Source organism: Balaenoptera physalus, assembly GCF_965194825.1.
Source record: "Balaenoptera physalus genome assembly, chromosome: 7".
Lineage (NCBI taxonomy): Eukaryota > Metazoa > Chordata > Mammalia > Artiodactyla > Balaenopteridae > Balaenoptera > Balaenoptera physalus.
Window position 1 is genome coordinate 13,056,771 of NC_138886.1, and position 22,787 is coordinate 13,079,557.

Genomic DNA, 22,787 nt, shown 5'->3' on the forward strand with positions numbered 1-22,787 from the left:
GGCCAGATCCCCCATCCTCCCCAACAAGGCTTGTTATCAAAACGCTAACCTTTGCCAGTCCATGGGTGAAAAAAACATGGCAGCATCTCATTACAGATTTAATTTGTTTCTCTTACGAATGCGGTTGAGAAGCTTTCTTCTGTGTTTCAAAGTCATGAGTATTTCCTCTCCTACAAACCGGCTGCTCGTGTTCTTTGCCCATTTTTCGGCTGGTCTTTTTCTTGTTGATTTGCAGCATCACTTTGCAGATGAAAAGAATTAGACTTCTGTCATATCTTTTTGCAAAATACGTGTTCTATACGGACCATTTTTTGGCAGCCAACTGTCTCTGTACCTCAACAAATTCTCCACAGGCTGCCAGAGTGGTCTTTCCGAAATGCCATTCTGATGGTGTCACCCTCCTTCCGAAAGACACAAAACGGCTTCCTGCCACCTGGATCCAGCTCAAACTCCCCACTTGGTTTGGGGGACCTGCCCATTTGGGGCCCAGCTTTCTCCCAGCCCCAACAAAAGGCCCACCACATGCAGCCGTGAGGGTTGTGCACTGTGCAGGGGGCAGTGACACCCAGGGAAGGACCTTGGGGGCACCCCCTGGAGGTGAGCAGCGGGGCAGCCCGCCGAGAGGCTGCCTCTTTCTCCGGTGAACCTGAGCTCAGGACTTGGCACACTTTCGACCATTCCTCAAAGCCCCATCTCTTCCATTCCTCCAGGGCTACGTCCAGGCTCTTCCTTCTGCCCCAGATGCGCTCCCTCCCCTGTGGCCTGGTAAGCTTCCTCCTCTGCAAAGCTGACCCCACGTTCGCAGGCTGTCTTGGGTCCCCCCGCCCCAGCCTTTGTGTGTCCCTTTAACCCACTGCAAGGTGATTCTCCCTCTAGGGGAGGGCTGTGTGCACTCACTCCCGGATCTCACCCCCGGTCAGAGGAGGTGCTGGGGAAATGTGTGTGGAATGAATAAATGAGGGAATGAGTGAAGGCAGCCTTCTTATATTTTTTAAAAAACTTTTTAAACTGAGGCAGTATAGTTGATGTACAATATTACTGATATATAAGTTACAGGTGTACGATATAGTGATTTGCAATTTTTAAAGGTTATACTCGTTTATAGTTATTGTAAGATATTGGCTATATTCCCTGTGTTGTACAATATATCCTTGTAGTTTATTTTATACATAATAGTTTGTAGTTTGTACCTCTTAATCCCCTCCCCTGCCCACCACCCACCCACTGGTAACCACTAGTTTGGTCTCTGTATCTGCTAGTCTGTGAAGGTGGCCTTCTGACTGCTGAACCCAGTGGACATGAGGAGTGAGGGGTGAAGACCTAGTATCCCCTCAGCCTTCTCAGCCTAATGTAAAGTTGTGCATTTACCCGATAGGCTGCTTTTTTGTATAAATATCCATTAAACACTTTGAAAAATGCAAATAAAAAAAAAAAAGCAGCAGACTGGCTCTTCCCAGGTAGTTATAGTAGACCCTGCAAGTCTGCACTGAGGCCGTTTTATTTAGTAGGTCTAGGGCTCCTTCCAGATTATAAATGAAAGCCCTTCAGGGAGCAGGTTATTCTCCCTCCCCTAAATTCCCCGGGGGTGGGGGGCATTGCAAGAGGACACAGTGGGCACAAACACCGCTGCCATGGGGCTCGCACAGGGGAGCAGGGGCCCAGGGACCCTTCCTGGTCTGTAGGGGCCAGTGGGATGTAGGCTGTAAAGCAGCTCCTTCCTCCTAAACCCCAAACCCTCGCTGCCAGTCCGCATCTGGGCCAGCCCTCCAGCCCTGCTCCAGTGGGGAGGGTACCCACAGCTCCCCAGCCCCGCGCCATTCCCCCGGGGCGCCTGCAGGACTTCCTGCTGCTCCGGCCACCTCCACTGCTCCGTCTGCCATCGGTCCTTCCCCTGCATCCTGGGGACCTTTAAACACGTGAGTCAGATAACGAGCCTCACAGCTGCACTTCCCTGCCTGGCTCCTGTGGCCCCTCTGGATTCCCGTGCCCTGTGCCCTGTGGGGGTCTGTACCTCTGCCAGCCCTGCCAGGGGCCCTCTGACCTGGCTAAGGCCTGCTCAGCTGGCTCCCCCCTCTCCCTTTCCTGCCTCCCCCTCCCCCCAGTCATTAGCTACTGAGCAGTTCCCTGGGCCAGCACCGTGCCAACCCTGGGGGGGCGAGGATGCGAGCAAAACCAGACGTGACCCTGCCCACCTGATGCTGTGAGATGGACGGGGGTTAACTAAGAGCAGAGAGGTGAGCAGAGCAGAGAGGAGGCAGCACGGAGGGAGGCCCTGCGCGCAGATCCGGCTCGGAGAACGAGGACAGCGTGGGCAGGGGAGGCTGGCAGAGGGCCAGCCCTGCAGGCAGCGCAGGCCACCCTGATGATGTCCTCCTCGCCACTGGAGAGTGTTCAGAGGACACTGTGATTGGGGCTGTGGACGGAAAGATAACTGAGCTTAGGATTGGAGGGTGGACCACGGAGTGGGACGGTGTGCAGGGCTCCCGGCCACAGGAAGCTGGCGGCAGCCCCGGTGATAAAGCGCCATGAGAATTGATGGCGCTTCTCATGGCAGTTATTTAATGCCCTCTCCCCTCCCTCCAGGAGGGCAGGGCCTTGTCCATCCCATTGGCAGCCCGGGCAGCACCTAGCACACAACTCAGTACATAGTAGGTGGAATGTTCTGGGAATGAATGAATGAATGACAGGTGAGAGAAGGAATAGTAATCAAATAATGGATTTGACAGGTGGGGAAACTGATGCTCTATGTCTTGGAGCCGTGTGTCACCTGGGTGAGCTGGCGACAATCCCAGCACGGGGCGGCCCTGAAAACCCTGTCCCCTCCCACCTTGCTCACAAAGACCTGTTTTCACAACTTGTCATTTCCCTACACGCCCACAGGCAGGGACACACACTGCACCGATAGATAAATCTGGGCCACTTTTCAGCATCGTTTAACGTCCCCGGGAAGCTTGGATCACATGGCATCCAGCAGCAGCCCATTAGCTGACAGGCTGAAGCATATCATATTGAATTCCACAGCCCGCGGAGCCCGTGAGACGCTATGCTGCTCGGAAATCTGCACTGATTTATTAGAATGCAATTGTGCTGCTCATTTCCTATAATGAACACGTTGCCCCCCTCCTCTTGCCAGGACTGTTTCCCCAAACCTCCAGTGGGAGTGGGAGCACCTTGAACTCACTCCCTGTCTATAGCTTGAAAGGAAGAGGGGATGACCTAGAAGGGAGATTGTAGGGGGGCAGGGACCAGTGCTGGGGGCTGACTTTGAGTGCTGCTTGCAGAGAGATGGTCTGAAGGCATTGTGCTGTCCTCCTGCCCCCCACCAGCCCCCATCCTGTGTCTCCCTGCTCCCCCACCCCCGCCCCTGTGTCCCCTGGCCCTTGGTCACAGCTGCAGCAGGACCTATGGACAGGCCAGCCAGGGACTCAGCTGCTGACGCCCACAGCCTGGCCAGGGCACAACGCATCTGCCTCTGCCCTACCCCCTGGGGCCCCACGGGCCTGAGCTTCCGCCTTCGGCACGTGTCACACACCCTGACCACTGCTCTGTACAAACTAAACTGGGACACGTCACTATATGGTCAGGACACTCAAGATGGCGGCTCTCTTGCTCTCTGTAGATCCCCTGCTCGACCAGGCCCTGCTTCTCCTACACCCTGTCACGTGAGCATCACCACCCCCTTCCCCAGCTAGAGATCGTTGTAGTCCTTAGGCTAATGGTCGTTAACCCGAAAAGCGGTGAGGGAGGGGCCCCAGCCGCTGGTTTCCCTGGTGACTGATGAGCCAACCTGACGTCAATTGCCCTATAAACGGCAGCCTCCTTCTCTCTCAAGTAGTCAAGATGGCTGCCACGTCCTGCCTACTGCCCACGGCGGGGTGTTGCTCCAGGATCCTGTGGTTCGAACGTGTAAGACACTTTATCTGATTAACCATTGATGTCTCTGGCTGTTTCCAGGCTCTTTCTTTGGTCTCATGGCTGGGCAACTACAAGACTTGCAGGCCTGCGGGGTGCAGCCCAACAGCTGTCAGCCAGGAAGCCGAGGAAGCCGAGGAAACTCCCGTGAACGCGGAGATGTTGGAAGGTAAGGACGGGGAACCGAAAACTGTGGGGTGATCGGGGAGGCGCGGGGTGCGGGGGCCATCCGCTAGCACTTGGAGCCCTGCGACAGCTGACCACTGTGAGAGGTGTCTTTATCTTCCGCTATACTGACGTTGTTCTGTTAACCTCACTCTCCAGTTTATAAGTAGCAGCCCCGTGCGCCTGGCTCATCTGACTGCACGGGGATGGCTGGAGAGCACAGACACAATGTACAGACCTGGCATAGCTGGCAAACACTTCGGCGTTCTCTGGTTGGGTAAGACGAGATACCCACACCCTCCACCCCTAAACAGCTACAGACACAGGCTTTAGGGATATTAACTCAGAGGCAGGCTTGTGGCCAGTTCCCCGGAAAGCCCTGGTTGAGGCCTGTGGCAATGGCAATATACTAGAGTACCCTGGGGCTTCTGGTCCCAGCTGCGGGAGGGGGCGGAGCTATATGCAGCCTACGGTGTGTTGTAACAGGTGGAAGACATTATGAAAGGCCTACCCACGTTGTTGAGCAACGCAGAAACCCACCACTGGGGGTCTAGAACAGCTGTGTGTGACATATGGGACCCCTGTGAATATCACTAGTGACCAAGGGACCCACCCTGAAGTTGAGGAATGGGCCCCTAAGAATGCCACACGCTGCCGTTTTCACCCGCCCTACAGCCCCACTGCTGCCGACCTAACTGAAAGGCTGCTGGACCAGTTAATCGTAGAGATGGGAACCTGCTCTCAGCTGTGGATCGGGAGGCTGACCCAAGCCCAGGAACGATCACTGAGCATCCCAGGAGCCATCGTCCCCGTGCCTACGCTATGTTAACCCAGAGCCAACAAGTCCCCATCCGAGTACAACTCTTGACCACCAAAGGGCCGTCGACAACTATTGGCCAAGACGATAACTCACTTTTGCCCTTGCCATCCGATCTACCCCCGGGGAGCACACTGTAAGATGGCCCTGGGGCTGGCAGGTAAGTCCCTGGTGATTTGCGTTCCCTGCCCCGTGGGGAATAGGACAGATTTCTGCCTGCTGGAGAAAGCAGCACTGTGTTAGCCCTGCGGTCGATTGTTATGTGCTTGTTACGTGGTGTGGCACCGCAGGCCAGGGCGATGACCACGGGGAGGGGTGGTGTTATCTCAGCATGCTGTCACCGCTCGTATTTTGCTCAGTGGTCACGATCTCCCCTGTATCGTGCCTGTTACACATCTTAGGTCCCTAGTCTGGGCGCGAGGAATCTGGTTGCGGGCTGGGCAACAGCGGCTGCCTCACTGCGAAAGGAGTCTGACTGTTGGGTCTCCAGCGAGATGCCACTGTCATCCTGCTCTGGACTCCCAGGAAAAATTGACCGGATAAATGCCTGTCTTACGCTTGATACTCATTAGGTGCTGCTGTCTGTATGGCACGTGTGGTATCTGGTCGCAGTGCCCCTCTACATACCGGACCCCAGGGATATTGCGGAAGAGGGGCCACCCAGATGGTAAGGGTCGCGCAGGGGACGTAGGGGTGGAGTGTGTGGTCAGGCCACTCAAGATGGCGGCTCTCTCGCTCTCTGTACCTCCCCTGCTCGACCAGGCCCTGCTTCTCCTACTCGCTGTCACCTGAGCATCTTTACCCCCTTCCCCAGCTAGTAATTGTTCTAGTCCTTAGGCCAGAGCGGCTCCACCTGCTAGTTTCTTAAAGGGAAACATCTGCCCTCGTGATGGTGATGGTCATTAACCGGAGGGGCGGTGAGGGACGGGCCCCAGCCGCTGGTTTCCCTGGTGACTGATGAGCCAACCTGACATCGGTTCCCCTGTAAATGGCAGCCTCCTTCTCCCCTGAGTAGCCAAGATGGCTGCCATTGTCGTGCCTGCCATCTGCTGTACACGGTGGGGTGTTGCTCCAGGACCCTTTGTTTTGGACGTGTAAGATCCCCTGTCCAATAAACCACCGATGTCTCTGTGGCTGTTTCCAGGCTCTTTCTTTGGTCTTGAGGCTGGACAACTGCAAGGCTTGCAGACCTGTGGGGTGCAGCCCAACACAATGTGCACACTGATATACAGACCACCTGGACAGAACCACGCTCAAACACACCTGGACAGAACCACGCTCAAACACACCTGGACAGAACCACGCTCAAACACATCCCATCCCAACGTGTAGGCTGTACCTACCCACACGGACCCATGCCACATCCATCACAGCTAGTGTCCCTGGCTCTCACACCTACACACACACACACACATACATTTGCACACACGCTTCTACATGCATTTTGAATCTCCAAGCGGCAGATAAACTTTTGTGATTAATTCCTACTATTATTGCTCTGTGGTCAAGAAATACGACCTTTCCTTTTATGAACCTACTTTGTGCCAAGCATCATGTTAGGTGCTAAGTGTACAAAGTTGAATAAACTTGGACCCTACAGCCTAATAACAGAAAACAAATTCACCTCGACAATCTGCTGTGATACCTGATGCAGCAGAATCACAGCACTTATATTTTCTCAATATATTTTTCTCTACTTAGGTTGATTCCTTTTTTGTTTCTATTACCTAAACACTGTTAGACCAAAAACATATTTTCATTGCTGTACTCATTTGCTTTTCTTGAATTACTAGTTCGAATGGGCATATTCTCACCTATTTACTGTCCATTTGTATTCCTTCTTTGTGACTTGCCATTTCATATCCTTTGCCTGCTTTTCTGCTAGTATGATTGTTTAATTCTCCAGATTTCCAATTATTTGTCTTTTGCAATATTCTTAGATAATTCTCCAAGCCAAAGTTCTAGCATGGACCACGACTTTGACTTTTAAGCACACGTGTTCTGTTTTTCACTCTTAGCAATGATATGCTTTAATCCCAAGTTTTTCTTTTCAAAGTCCCTCCTTTTTCTTAGCAGCACACTCCCATTTATTGAAGAAGCATCATTTGAGTTGCTTCAGCATCATTCAGGACCTACGGAGAGACTTCCGCAGACTGGTACCCTAAGGCTTGGTGTACCGTGGAGAGCAAAGCAAGACTCACTGCCAGCGGAGACGACAGTCCAGGAAGGAATCTCCCTGGGAATTTGCCCTCCAGGTTGGCATGCTTGTCCGTTCCTCCATACGGGCTGTGCCCACACCCCCTCCCACTGGGGGCAGGGGTCCGGGAGCAGCTCCACCTCCCCATCCTCTGATCTCAGGCGTCACTCAGAACACTTGTTAAACTTCAGATTCCATGGATTTGGAGATATAGATGCAAACTCATGATTTCTAAAATGTGTATATATATGTGCACATGTATACATCTTTGAATGTATATTTGTATATACACACACACACACACACACACACACAATACATTTATTTCCTAGCTCTGTCTGCTGAAAAGTTCAAGAAGGAAGGATATTCTAGCAGCTCTCAGCTCTTGGTCTGTAATTCCATTCCCCAGAGTTCCTCAGAGAAATGACTAATCCCAGAGCTGGGGCAGCGTAGGTACATGATGAGCCTGGGACATCTTGTGAGGCTAGAAAGTAAGGGAATGTTCAAAAACCACATCGAGGGCATGTCACAGGACATGGGCACCGGCTTGGAGGGGCTCCCAGTGGCCAAATCTGGGAGTGTTTGAGCACCAAAACAATCAAGTAGAGTAATGAATTATAAGCCCATAAAAACAGACATTTATGAGTCCACACTGATAATAGATAAGCAAATACATAGGAAGAATGGAGGACCTTTGCTACAGTAAAATTCTGAGTCAACCAGTGAAGTGGAAGAAATGCTAGAACTGGAAAGCCATCCTTTGCAACCATCCTAGTAAAGACTGGATCACTCAAGAATCATTAAGGGTTGCTAAATCTAGTGGGATGTTTTGGCAATGAGCAAGATATTTGTATAATGTCAGACTATCTCCCCACAGACTGCATATTAGCTGCAAGCAAGACCAAAAAACAAAAAAAACCCAGTAATTATACAGTGGAGACATTGGGCCACACCCTGATCAGGTGATCAAAATTAACATCTCCAGGGAGGGATAGACAGGTGTCATGTGCCTCCAGGTGTATTAGTCTAAGAAGGACTCAATATATGCTCTCTGCAGTATTTTGGCCAAGGATGAATAACTAGAAACTAGTCACAAGGAAACATCAGACAAATGCAAAACTCTATTTTTATTTAAAAGGGCAGGTGGAGGTTGGGGGAGGAATGGTTGGTCGTATTCTTCCAATGTCAATGTCATAAAAGATAAAGAACAGTCATAGAAATGTTCCAGATTAAACGAGGCTAAAGAGACATGACAGCCGAATGCAATCTCTGACCCCAGACTGGATCCTGTGCTGGAGGGAAAAAATAGTATAAAAGGACATTACTGGTTCTATTGAGAATGTTGGAATGTGAATATTAGATGAGAGAAAAGTCTGTAACAGTGTTAAATTGAGGTGGGTAACTATACTGTGATTATGTAAGAGAATATCTCTAATCTTAGTAAATATTCACTGCAGTACTTAGGAGTAAAGGGCTGTGGCATAAGTCACCAAAATAGCAGTAAATGTTAAACATTTATGTTGAATACATGACTGTTTTAATACAAATTCAGTAACAGTGCAGTATAACTGTACCGTTCATGAGAATAAGATCGGGGCTTGGGTGCACTGTGGAGTCTGATCTGGAGACTGGCTCTTTCCCTGGCCCGGGGGCTGGTCACCATCCACACTGTGTGTACAACCTCACCAGGTTGTCCAGATTTGAGGTCTCCTGTCCACCTGCCTCTCCTGCTACCCACAGGCCCACTCTGTTAATAGCTACCAACTGGTGTCTGGGAAAGCAGTTTCAACTTTGTATATTTATTGTGTATTCAGCCACTTTACTGAACCAGGAGCATTTTTTGGTTGATTCCCAGGGAAATTCTAAGAAGATGACCCTAACTTTTGTCTTCTCTTTCTCAATAGTTTAGTTAGTTTCTTTCCTGCCTTTTTGCCTTGAAACGAGGCAGAGTCCTGCATCTAAGTCTGTTTCTTACCTCATTGGGAATGGCTGTTATGTTTTACTCTTAAGGATAGTGTTGGCTATTGGCTTGAGATATTCTATTTTTCAAATATGTTTTTATTACAAAAGCAAAAGTATGGTCAGAAAAAAGAAACTTAGAAAATACTGATTAAGCACAGAGATAGGAGGGGGGAATAAAAAGCCATTATTATCTCTAGGTCAGTGTTTTGTTAACACCTTGGTATATATCCCTAATAATTATTATTTGAAGATTTTATTAGAATAATCATTATTGCTCCCAGAGCAGGTAGCATTTATCTATTATGTGTCAGTAACGGTGCTAAGTTTAGGGGTGACAAGCATTATTTCAGCAAATCCTTACAGAATACCTCTCTATAGAGTAGATACTGTTATCCCTACTTTACAGTTAAGGAAACTGAGACTGAGAGGACTTTCCCAATTTACCTAAGATCATAGGCAAATCAACAGTCATTAAGGCTGAAACTCAGGTCTCCCTTATGCCCAAGCTCTGGCTCTTACATACACTACTATCTCCTAATCCAGACCTCTTTTTGCAAATAGATTTTTTAAAAACTAAGCTAGAATCCTTCTGGACATATGATTCTGTTATCAGCTTTTACACCTAATGTATTATTAACATCTTTCAATGTCATTTATTATTCTTCTACGAATGTAATGGCTGTGTAGCGTTTTATTATACGGATATGTTTTATTTATTCTTAAGTGGCTCCATATCAAAACAAAAAATAAAAACTGGTCGTAAAATATTCAAACAATAACAGGAATATAAAGTAGAATGTGCAAGTCCTCCCTTCCACCCTGCTGAGCACCATTCCTTGGAGGAAGTTACTATTAATAGTATATGTTTGCTTCCACATAGTTCTTCTATGTAACTTATTATATGTGATGTAATTTATTTAATTTTCTTTAAAGGAATGGGTATACCAATCTGCTGCTTGCCTTTCGTACATAATATATGATGAACATCATTCCAAATCTATCCATCCTTTTTTAATATGATTATAAAAATTGAACAATAATTGATTTACAATACTGTTAATTTTAAGTGTACAGAAAGTGATTCAGTTATATGTATGTGTGTGTGTGTATATATATAATATGTATAAATTCTTTTTCAGATTCTTTTCCATCATTGGTTATTACAAGATATTCAAGACAGTTGCCTATGCTATACAGTAAATATATATATATATATATATATATATATATATATATATATATATATAATCTTTATCCATTCATCTGTTGGTGGACACTTAGGTGGCTCCCATGTCTTGGTTTTTGTCAATAGTGCTGCTATGAACACTGGGATGCATGTATCTTTTCTTTTTTTTTAAATTTTTGTAGTTGAAATATAGTTGATTTACAGTGTTGTGTTAGTTTCAGGTGTACAGCAAAGTGATTCAGTTATACATATAAAATATATATACATATATATAATATTCATTTATTTATATAATTTCTTTTTCAGATTCTTTTCCGTTATAGATTATTACAAGTTATAGAATATAGTTCCCTGCGCTATACAGTAGGTCCTTGTTGCTTATCTATTTTATATATAGTAGTGTGTATCTGCTAATCCCAAACTCCTCGTTTATCCCTCCCCCACTCCCCTTTCCCCTTTGGTAACCATAAGTTAGTTTTCAGTATCTGTGAGTCTATTTCTGTTTTGTAAATGAGTTCATTTGTATCATTTTCTTAGATTCCACATAAAAATCATATCATATATTTGTCTTTCTCTGTCTGACTTACTTCACTTAGTATGATAATCTCTAGGTCCATTCATGTTGCTGCAAATAGCATTATTTCATTGTTTTTCACGGCTGAGTAATAGTACATTGTGTATATATACCACATCTTCTTTATCCATTCCTCTGTTTATGGGCATTTAGGTCGCTTCCATGTCTTGGCTATTGTAAACAGTGCTGCTATGAACATTGGGTGCATGTATCTTGTCGAATTAGAATTTTCGTCTTTTCTGTATATATGCCCAGGAGTGGGGTTACTGGATCATGTGGTGACTCTATTTTTAGTTTTCTAAGGAACCTCCATACTGTTCTCCATAGTGGCTGCACCAATTTACATTCCCACCAACAGTGTCGGAGGGTTCCCTTTGCTCCACACCCTCTCCAGCATTTATTATTTGTAGACATTTTTGATGATAGCCATTCTGACCAGTATGAGGTGATATCTCGTAGTTTTGATTTGCATTTCTCTAATAATTAGTGATGTTGAGCATCTTTTCATGTGTCTGTTGGCCATCTGTATGTCTTATTTGGAGAAATGCCTATTTAGGTCTTTTGCCCATTTTTTGATTGGGTTTTTTTTTTTATTGAGTTGTATGAGGTGTTTGTATATTTTGGAAATTAATCCCTTGTCGGTTGCATCGTTTGTAAATATTTTCTCCCATTTCATAGGTTGTCTTTTCATTTTGTTTACAATCTCCTTTGTTGTTATCCATTCTTTTTAATGCACAAGAATCAAGAAGTCACATTTGGGTCTTGGCTCGAGCAACTGGGAGGATGGCAGAGCCATTTTGGTGGGTTAGAAAATGAAGGGAGGAACAGGTTTTGGGGTCATATCAAACCTGATGCCAAGTGAACACAGGCCCTGTGAAGGGCTCAGGGAGCAGTGGAGCTGGGTATAAAAATGTGGGAGTCGGTGAGCAGAGAATGGATGGTATGTAAATCCATGGCAATGGTCCCTGATGCCGAGGAGGAGCCACACCTGGAGAAAGGGTGTGTGCTCTCCAGTTCTCCCCAATCCCCACCTCTCCCTGTTGTCTCTCAACACTGGGTCTGAGTGTCCTCTGATGTGGGCCTGCTTTAGTCACTCACATTGCTGCCAGGTCACTGAAGCTTTGTGCTTTGCCTTGTCAAGGGGTGTTCAGAAAAATCACCCAAACTTGGAATTAAGGCAAAAGGAGGCCAGCTTGTCATCCCACCTTGTCATCCCAGTGTCCCACTGGAATATTGTTAAGAGGACCACCCCAGGACTATACTATCACCTGGGAGAATACATCTTTATTTGACTTGCCATTCACTACGTATGTATGTACATAGCGTGTGTATTACATGTTCACTTGTGGATTTTTGTCACCCACATTGCTTGTGGTTTTATAGCCCTGTAGGGCATTAACTAGTCTTGACTGTAGCCAGAGAACAGCACATGATCATGCTGATTAGTCTCAATGTAACCTCACCGTTTCTTACCAGGATCTCTCGCTGAGACTCTCCACCAGGAATTTTCAGGAACAACAGACTCTCTCTGCTCTCCAGAGCCATGGTTCCCATCTCCTCACTTAGGCCCATGTACTCAGCCACTGCTTCCTTCCCCTGGGCTCCTGGCTAACGCCAGCACGGATCCACACAGCTCTGGTATGTCTGGGAATTATGACGCTGTGCCCTGGAGGGGCTCTTTTTCCATCCATTGTGCTGGGTTCTTTCATCCTGAACACTTGGGTTCTTCCTCCAACTCTGGAAAATATGCTTTTATGACTCCTTTGATCATTTTCCCCTTTCCTTTTCTTTTCCCTCCTTTAGGAATTCCCAATAGTTGGATGTTAGATATCCTGGATTGAGCTTCTAGATTTTTTTCCTCTCACTCCCATTTTCTTTTTTTTTAAATTTATTTTATTGAATTACATTTGATTTACAATTTGTATTAATTTCTACTGTACAGCAAAGTGATTCAGTTATACATACATACATGTATATATACATACATATATATTCTTTTTCATATTCTTTTCCATTGTGGTTTTTTTTTTTTAATGCAGTATTGTCTTTAATTAAGTACAAAGACTTCCATTCATGTTGCCTAGAGATCATTTTATCCACTGCTCTGTTTGGCCGCCAGTCTCTTGTCTCTCTCCTCAGCACTGGTAAGGTGGATACCCTTTCCATGGGGAAGAGAGATCCACAGTTTGTTGCCTTTGCCAATAATGAAAATGTTGGAGAACCGGGTGGCAAAGCTGTTGCCATTGGCATCTTTCACATGAACTACATCAAAAGAACCAGGATGTCTCTCCCGGTTGGTGATCACACCAGTTCTTCCCAGTTAGCACCTCCAGTCACCATGCACAGGTTACCAGTGTCAAATTTGATGAAATCAGTAATCTTGCCAGTCTCCAAATCAATCTGAATGGTGTCATTCACCTTGATGAGGGGATCAGTGTAGCCAATGGTGAGAGCATCATGGTTCACCAGATGAGGGATTCCTTTTGTCCCCACAAAGATCTTTCTCATTTTGCACAACTTATACTTCACCTCCTCAGGTGTAATATGACAAGCAGCAAAGTGATCCTTGGTGTCATAGATCAGACAAAAATTCTCTCCAGTCTTGTCAATGCTGATGACGTCCGTAAAACCAGCAGGGTAGGTTATATCAGTGCGGACCTTGCCATCAATCTTAATGAAATGCTGCATGAAGATCTTCTTTAGTTCATCTCCTGTTAGGGCATACTTAAGTCTGTTCCTTAGGAAAATAATTAGTGGGAGACATTCCCTCAGCTCGTGGGGACCGGTAGATGGACGAGGAGCAAACACACCAGTTGGTTTATCCAGCGTCCAATGCTTTGGAGCTGCTATGCACTTCAGGTGCTTCTTGGGACCACAAGCCATGGCTGCGCTAGGCATGAAAAGTGCTCCATTGTGGTTTATCACAGGATATTGAATATAGTTCCTTGCGCTATACAGCAGGACCTTGTTGTTTATCCATTCTGTATAAAATAGTTTGCATCTTCCTACCACAAACTCCCAATCTATCCCTCTCCCACCCCACCCTCCCCCTTGGCAACCACATGTCTGTTCTCTATGTCTGTGAGTCTGTTTCTGTTTTGTAGATAAGTTCATTCTGTGTCATATTTTAGATTCCACATAAAAGGGATATATGGTATTTGTCTTTCTCTCTCTGACATACTTCACATAGTATGATAATCTCTAGGTCCATACAGGTTGCTGCAAATGGCATTATTTCATTCTTCTATATGGCTGAGTAGTATTTCATTGTATATATGTACCACATCTTTTTTTTTTTAGGTTTTTTTTTTAATTTTTGAATTTTATTTATTTTTTTATACAACAGGTTCTTATTAGTCATCAATTTTACACACATCAGTGTATACATGTCAATCCCAATCGCCCAATTCATCACACCACCATCCCCACACCCCTGTGGCTTTCCCCCTTGGTGTCCATATGTTTGTTCTCTGCATCTGTGTCTCAACTTCTGCCCTGCAAACCGGTTCATCTGTACCATTTTTCTAGGTTCCACATACATGCGTTAATAAACGATATTTGTTTTTCTCTTTCTGACTTACTTCACTCTGTATGACAGTCTCTGGATCCATCCATGTCTCAACAAATGACCCAATTTCATTCCTTTTTATGGCTGAGTAATATTCCATTGTATATAGGTACCACAACTTCTTTATCCATTCGTCTGTCGATGGGCATTTAGGTTGCTTCCATGACCTGGCTATTGTAAATAGTGCTGCAATGAACATTGGGGTGCATGTGTCTTTTTGAATTATGGTTTTCTCTGGGTATATGCCCAGTAGTGGGATTGCTGGATCATACGTGTACCACATCTTTATCCATTCATGATGGCCCTTCTGACCAGTGTGAGGTGGTCCCTCATTATAGTTTTGATTTTCATTTCTCTAATAATTAATGATGTTGAGCATCTTTGCATGTGCCTGTTGCCCATCTGTATGTCTTCTTTGGAGAAATATCTATTTGGGTCTTTTGCCCATTTTTCGATTGGGTTGTTTGTTTTATTGTATTGAGTTGTATGGGCTGTTTGTATATTTTGGAAATTAAGCCCTTGACAGTTGCATCATTTGCAAATATTTTCTCCCAGTCCATAGGTCATCTTTTCATTTTGTTTATGGTTTCCTTTGCTGTACAAAAGCTTATAAGTTTGACTAGGTCCTGTTTATTTATTTTTGCTTTTATTTATTTCTATTGCTTGGGAGACTAAGAAAACATTTGTATGATTTATGTCAGAGAATGTTTTGCCTATGTGCTCAAAGAATTTTATGGTGTCACGTCTTATTTTTTATTTATTTATTTATTTGTTTATTTATTTATTTATGGCTGCATTGGGTCTTTGTTGCTGTGCTTGGGCTTTCTCTAGTTGTGGCAAGCAGGGGCTACTCTTTGTTGCGGTGTGCGGGCTTCTTGTTGCAGTGGCTTCTCTTGTTTTGGAGCACAGGCTGTAGGCGTGTGGGCTTCAGTAGTTGTGGCGCACGGGCTTAGTAGCTCCGCAGCATGTGGAATCTTCCCAGACAAGGGGTCGAACCCATGTCCCCTGTATTGGCAGGTGGATTCTTAACCACTGAGCCACCAGGGAAGCCCCAGATGTCATGTCTTATATTTAAGTCTTTAAGCCATTTTGAGTTTATTTTTGCGTATGGTGTGAGGGTGTGTTCTAACTTCTTTGATTTACATGTGGCTGTTCAACCTTCCCAACACCACTTGCTGAAAAGACTGTCTTTTCTCCATTGTATATTCTTGACTCCTTTGTTGATGATTAATTGACTGTAGGTATGTGGGTTTATTTCTGGGCTCTCTATTCTGTTCCATTGATCCCTATGTCTGTTTTTGTGCCAGTACCACGCTGTTTTGATTACTGTAGCTTTGTAGTATTGTCTGAAGTCTGGTTCTCACTCCCATTCTCTATTTCTGGAAGAATACCTCAGCTTTGTATTCCATCACTCCTATTGGTTATTTTATTTTTGTCAGCAGCCCTTTTGTGATCTGTTTTTTTTTCATAGCATCCTATTGTTGTTTTATTTCCCTGAGGATATTCTAGTTTGGGGAGGGGGTTGTTTTTTAATGTTCTTCTCTTGCCTACATTGTCTCTATTTCCTGTTTCCTCTCTTGGGCTGGTTGTTTGGCCTTTCCCTTGAAATTTTTTTTTCTTTTTGAGCTGTTATATTTGCAAATTAGGGGGCTTTGTTAGCATTAGTGAAGCAAAGGCCTGGGGAAATTCATATCTATTTTATTCATTGGACACTTTCTTGGCTGTCTGTGCTCTTTGCATGTGCATGTGTGCATAGGCCCAGGACGCACTGATCAGTGGGTCTCGTTATATACGATGTTGGAACAGTGATGCAGTCTTTGCTTTGGGAAGTATCTGGAGGTCTTTTCTCCAAAGCCAGTTTTTCCAAAGAATGTTCCCAGTCAGGTGGGGGACAGATGCCTGGCCCTGGGCATTCTGGGAGCCATGAGGGTGCTTGTGGGCCAGGCACTCTTGAGAGCAGAAGCTCACTTCACCCCTCCCCACTGCTTTCAGACCTGCACCTGGCAGAGCCCTCGGCTCTGCCTGGTGTCCCCTCATCTGGAGCCTACCTGGCTCGATTCCTGCAGGGAGTAAATGTCCAGTTCCTTACCAAGAGGTGAGGTGGTAAAGAGGAGTTTCCTGGCTGTACAGAACAGGGAGAGGAGGCTGTGGTCTGGTTCCCCCGTTTCCAACCTGGTACCCTTGCTCGGCCTCCCATCATGCTGGGACCCCGTAGGGCTGATCAGCTCACTTCCGGTTCATCTCGCCCTCTGCTAATTTAGTCAATGCTCTTTCATCAACCTCCATCTGCCAAAGCTTTTCGAATTCTCTTACATACTGATATCTCCTCCCACATTAATTCTGCCCTTATGAGTGATCATCTTTTCAGTCCTGTCAGTACAGTGGTGCTTGAAAAGGAAACGAGATAAATGCATGTCATCAGTATACCTTGTTTAATTGGAAGATTATTTCTTTCAAAAACCTAATCCTACTGATGTAATATTTATTTTTTAAACTTTCTGATTGGTAGAAGAAAAACTAAGTAAACGTCTTTTAGTGAGCTCTAGTTTTATTGCTTCAAGGTACAGAATGTGGCCCAAACTGCTTCTTTGGCCAACTTTTTCAGGTTTTCATTTCTCGATATATGCAGTCAGCTTTGGGTGATGTTCTAAGTATACGTGAAAGAAGGTGTGTTCTCTCTAGAGTAAGAGCTTGATGTATCCCTGCTTATTAAACCTTATTAATTATTAAAATCCTCTGGGTTCTTATTGCCTCCTTGATCTGTCATAAGCTAGTAATGGTGAGGTGTTAGTCTCAGATGCAATTGTATTTTTGTCATTTTTTTCTTTTGCATTTCCAGCAGTTTTTGCTTTCTATTTGATGCTCCTTAATCCACATATGGAAGTTCATGGCTTCTGTACCTTTGTTATAAATGCCTGTCAACATGAAATTATTCTTCTGTTCCATTCATTGCTATTTCCTTGAATTCTGTTTACAGGGCATCACCTCAGCAGAGGGACCAGAGGGACCAGTTTGGGAACCAGGGTCAGTGGTACAGAAGCACTGAGATGGCCCACGGGTTTGGCAATGAGGCAGTGGAGGTGTGAAAGGCAAGCCAGGCTACAGAGGGCTGGGGAAAGGGCGGGAGGCCAGAGGCGGAGATGGCAAGTCCCTGCAGGCAGTAAGTACACTTTAAGAAAGGTTGTCTGAAGGGAATAAAACCCAGCCTGGAGCAGGTGAAGAGCAGGTGGAGACCTGGTGTTTTAAATGCTGTAAGGAGCGGGAGGGGCCGAAGAGTTAGGAGTGATGAAAGCAAGGGGCGGCCAGGGGCTGCCTCGGGAAGGAATGGGGGCCCCTCCTCTCCCGTGGCTGCTTTGGGGAAGGAAGCAAGGTGAGAGCTGGGGCGCCTGGCTGGCGGTGAGCCAGGGCGGGGTCAGAGGGTCACTGCCACCGTCTTCCCCCAGTGGGCTAGGAGGCTGGCTCTCGAAGCAGGGAGAGCATCTGGCTGGGAGATCCGAGAAGAGGTACGGGTTTGGCTGAACCACGGTGGAGAATAGGGCAGGGAGGCCTTGCTGAGGGGAGATGGGAACCCACAAGGGCACTGTCTGAAATGGGGGTGTTTTTTTTTTTTCCTGCAGTGCTCACCTGTCCCCTGTGCAGGGTGCAACTGAAGGGGCTCAGGCGCTGGCTTGTTCCCAACAAAGGCCCTGGGTTCAGCCTTGCAGGTGGGTCTGGGCCATGTGTTGGGGCTTCTCAGGTATCAGAGGCTTGGGTTTAAGTCTAGCTCAGCCATGATCTGCTGGTGGCCCTGGACCACCTCCTTCTCTCCTGGAGTAGGATTTCAGGGGCTGGGGAAGCAGAGTCTGGCAGGAGCTGGTGTCTGCTGTAGGGAAATGCAGGGGCCAAGCTCTGGGAGCCTAGAAAGTCCACGCTTGTCAGAGCGAGGGCGAGGGAGAGACCCCAGCCCAGAAGAGGACAGCACAATCCCAGATCATGCGGGGTCTCCCCTGACCACAACTGCCACCAGGGTGAACCGAGTGCTGGTAAAGAACAGTATCAGGCCACGATGCAAGAGTCACCCCTGGAAAAGCTCCTGAGACACAGCTGAATGGAGAGGCGAGTCAGGCTTAAAATAGCTAAATAAATCTTTAATATTTCTAATTGCAAATGTACAGAAATTGCACAGCCACACAGTCTTAGAACACCAACAACTTTCTCTGTACATTATTACATAGTTAGAGTCACAGCTGGAGGGAGGCGCTCCAGCCAAGACGCCAACATTTGCATTTTTTCCTTTTCACATACTTACAAAAGGGGGGGCAGGGAGGTGGAATGGGGGCTGGGGGCGGCTTGGGGGAGTGTGTAGAAAAGAGGGGCCGTTTCCCTGGACGGTCTGCCTTCCACAGACGGCCGGGGCGGGAGGGGGAGAGGTGTACCCCGGGGCAGATGCTCTGCAGGGTGGGGGGGTGCCTGGAGCTCTGGCCCTGGTTCCCCACCCCCCTTCTGGGTGGTCGGAAAGAGTCTTCACTTATAGGAAGTTTGGCAGTTTCCTTCACCCTAAACATAAAAGTTAAGCAAATTGTCAGGCCTCCCTGTGTTGGCAGGAGAGGGGAGGGGAGAGCCTTCTCCAGCAGGGCTGGGCCTGGGTCTCCCCGAGCAGGGACTGCCTTCCCTCCTCCTCTCTCAGGGACGCGGGTTCAGTGTGACCCAGGCAGGTCGCACGTCCCCACCACCCAGAGAGCACGCTGCACAGCCGACAAATAAAATGCCACGAGCAGGGAAAAAAACCCCATCACCCAAATCCCCAACCTCTGCTTCCTGCCCAGCACTGTTCTCTAGATTAAAAATAAAATAAAAACCGTCGGAGAGCAGCGGTCCCGGGCAGCCCTCGGCAGCACCAGGACTAAAGGACTATGTACAACCATTAGGTGAAATAGTTACATTACAGTCAAACACCAAGAACATTTACAAAAGTCGTCAGACTTGCAATTCAGATAAAAATCTGGGAAGAGTCTGTACACTTTTACAGTTTTTGCACTAAGTAAATAAGGCTCTCGGCCTGACAGCTCCCAACCCAGGCCAAGGGCCGCCAGCACCGGCCACCGCTGGCCTCCTGAGCCCGGCTGTCCAGGCCCTGGGAACCTCCCCCCTGTATTGCTAAGAGGCGCTCAGTCCGAGGTCGCTCAACGAGGCATCGGCAGGGGAGGCGGGTGCGAGAGGGAACCAGAGGAGGATGTCACCGGGGCCAGGCCCTGCCTGTGTGGCCAGAGGAGTGGGGCAAGGCCTCCGCCCCCATGGCCTGCCTTCCTGAGGTCTGTGACCCTTGGGGGTCCTGCCCTCTCCCCACAAGTGGGTCTCTGGGCTAACTGAACTGGTTTCACCCCAGGACGGGGTGCAGTGTGGTCTGAGCCCCCCGCCGTGCTCCCCCCTTCCTGAGGGGCTCTGGGGCAACCTGGGCCTTGGTGGAGCGTCTCCAGCCCCAGCGGCAGGAAGGGGTCTCCCCAGCTTCCCACGGCTGAGGCAGACGGGGCGGCTCCTGGCTGCGGGGTGAAGGCCCCAGCTCCTGCCTGAGATTCCCCAGGGCCAGGGGTGGGAACAGGGAGGGACGAGAGAGACCCACGCTCCTGCCCACCTATGTCCCGCAGGGGGCGCGGGGAGGGCCGATATAAGCTACAGAACAGCCTAGAGCTGAGGGAAACCGGCCCCAGCCGCGGGTGAGCACCTCCCTGTCTGCAGCGCCTGGGTCCTCGGCTGGGCCCGGGAGGGGTGAGGCAGAGGCCGGCCGCACACACGGGGCGGGTGCAGGCTGCTGCTGTCTTGGAGAGGGAGCAAGTCTAACATCCTCCAGGGCCGCTATTTCCCATGCAGTGCGCACGCTCAATTTAAAAGGCCCCTGTGTTCCAGCAAGCGAGCAAGCGGGCTTTTGTTTCTAATGCATACTGTGAAAGGAAAAAAAATCACAGTTATCCACCTTCTCAGGGCCTGCGGGCACTAGACTTTTTTTTAACCATCCGTCAGGAAAGCTCAGCCTGTCTCTCAGGGGGAGCACCTGCTGGCCACTCCCTGCAGGGCCACCGTGCCCGGGTACACTAGCTCCGGGAGAGGGGCAGGCACCACAGTGCCGCCTGGGCCAGCTCTGCCCAGGTCTTTGTCTTCGGGGAGCCCCAGAGCATCGGCCTGGGCCCACGTGGCAAGTGAGGGAGGTCCTGGATCTTCCCACGGGCGCAAGGGCCCAGAAGAGAGCTGTGATCCTCGCTGGGTCTACCTGACAGAACAAGTTAGGGAGGGAAGGAGGGAGGGCGGGAGCGGGAAGGCGGAGGGTCTGGGGACAGGTATGGGGGCGGGTGACTCCTTGGTTCCTCACGGCCGGGAAGGGTCCCCGCGCATGCAGGGGCAGGTGCTCAGGGTGGAGGTAGGCAGGGGTCCCGGCGCTCCGGCAGCTCCGTCCTCCCCACCCCCTCCTCCCTGCCTGCTGACCGCCCTGTCGGCTCCTGGAACTGAGGGGCAGGTCCCACAGGGCAGGGCCTGGCTGCCTGGCAGTCCTGGGGAGGGGAAGCCACGAGTAGGCCCCTGGCTCTCCGACCCTCCAGCTCTCCGGGCAGCTCCCTCCCTGGGGAGGGGTCGGGGGTACATGCACTCAGCCAGGTCAAGGAGGAAAGGTGACGCACACCAAATTCAACACCCGACAGAAACATTGCGCAGCCCCCTGTGCCTGCTCCCCGGCCTGCAGTCTCTCTGGCCTGCACCGAACGCGCTTCTCGGGGAGCGGGCCGCTGTGCCCCGGCACGCTGCGTCAGTCTCTCGCGGCTCCCTCTGCGGCCGCCTCCGGGACCGCGGCTGGAGGGAGGAGCCGAGCCTCGGCCTCTTGCCCCTGCGCTGGGGCCGCTCCTCCCCAGGCCGAGACCCTGCCCTGGGCCACCATGGTCCTCCCTCCTCGGGCAGGTTAACAACTGCTGCTGTTTCTGAACTCGCCGTTCTCAGTAATCTGCAATTTGGTGGGGTTGGTGGGGGAGATGCCGTTACGGGCTTGCATGCTGTACCTCTCTTTCAGCTGTGTCAGGGCGCTCATGAGGCGGGCGTTGGCAGCATCCAGTGAGGCGATGCGCTTCTCCTGTGGGCAAAGAGGGCATCAGCTGGGGTCGCGGGATGGCCTCCTGGGCCAAAGGGGGTCCGTGCCGGAAAGGGATCTCCCTGGAGCTGTGTCCGCCTACAAGAAGCGCTGGGAGGGGGAAGGCAGGGGGCCTGGAGGACACCATGTGTGAAGGATGGGAAAGGCACCGAGGCGGCAGTGGTCCTGCTGGGGAGGAGGCGGCCTCGCCATCATGGACCAAGACCTCCTTGCGCCTGCCTTCCTCATGTCTCTACCTCATCACCTGCTTCTCACCCAAAGGGAGCAGCCCCAGCAGTGTCAGGCACCAGCTCGTTCATGTGTGTGTGCACTGGTGTGTACAACACACAGGTCACAGCTACCAGTCAGCCTGTGGGGTTTCCAGACTGAGCAAGGCCTGGGCCTGGAGAGGAAAAGGGCACAGACCTGGGTGAAGGAGATTGGAGGCCAGTCTCTAAACTGTCTCCCCTCTCAATGCAGTTGGGAAGCCACAGCTCTGAACAAGAGCTCCCTTGCTCCCTCTCTCCCCAGCCTGCTGTCACCCCCAGCCTTTCCCTTTCCCCTCCCAATAGTTTCCACTCTTTGGTCAGAACCCCTGGTGAAAGGCAACACCCCCCAAGCTGCCCCTGCAGGGAAGGAGTTGCCCCGCCCTTTTCATAGCCTGTCCTAGTGAGCTTGTGGTCCACTGAGACCCTCAAGTCTGACTTCTTGGAGCAGAGATCCTGATCTCCTATCCTCCTTAGCTTCTGCAGTGGGGTATGACTGAGGATGTGAAGAAACCAAAGTCACCCCCTCCTTATCCCAGGTCCTTTAACACCTGTGGCTGACCAAAAGGCCAGAGCCCCACACCTGGGCATCAATGATCTTCTGTTTGGAGTCTACAGCTGCTTGCATCTCCGCGTGGTCCTTCTTCAGCTCCTCCTCCACTGACATCAACCTGTTACCAGAGACAAGGACAGTCAGGCTGGCATTTGAGGGTGCAAGTGAGGAGGTGAGTGCGGGGCCTGGTGGGAACAAACCATCACACCTGCACAGAGGGGGCATACTAGGAGAACCACTCCTTGGGCCATAGACTCACCTCCCACCCTTGCCTGGGACAGAGGCCCCCCCAGTTGGCCCCCAGCAACTGACACAGGCTGAGCCTGCTCCCTCCTTACGCGTTGCCCGCCCCAGATTCTGTTCCCAAATCCCCAGAAGTCCCTGGGGCTGCCCCTTTCCTGATGTTCTTCCAGGAGCCACAGGGGTGGGGTGGGAGTGGGTGTTAGATCCTCACCACACCCCAGAGCCAGGCAGGTGGTGTCACATCATAAGACCTGTGG

General features: G+C 49.1%; 1 protein-coding gene and 1 pseudogene across 20 annotated transcripts in view; both read right to left on the reverse strand.

Annotated features, from left to right (window-relative positions):
• Positions 1-12,805: 12,805 nt before the first annotated feature.
• On the reverse strand, positions 12,806-18,068 carry LOC309663652 (small ribosomal subunit protein eS4 pseudogene; annotated as a pseudogene). Its single transcript has one exon. The product of its transcript is annotated as a small ribosomal subunit protein eS4 pseudogene (transcript).
• Positions 18,069-18,487: 419 nt separating this feature from the next.
• DAB2IP (DAB2 interacting protein) overlaps positions 18,488-22,787 on the reverse strand; it is a 193,648-nt gene continuing 189,348 nt past the window's right edge. For 14 of the 19 annotated variants that reach the window (XM_082467849.1, XM_082467850.1, XM_082467845.1 and 11 more), the window contains 3 exons: positions 22,318-22,405; positions 21,401-21,471; positions 18,488-18,917 (listed from right to left, as the gene is read on the reverse strand). In XM_082467849.1, the coding sequence (XP_082323975.1) occupies positions 18,602-18,917; positions 21,401-21,471; positions 22,318-22,405 (475 nt within the window). In that variant the 3' untranslated portion in view covers positions 18,488-18,601. Of the gene's footprint in view, positions 21,472-22,317; positions 22,406-22,787 lie in introns of all 19 variants that reach the window. The other 5 variants (XM_082467839.1, XM_082467838.1, XM_082467846.1 and 2 more) reach the window with 3 other exon arrangements.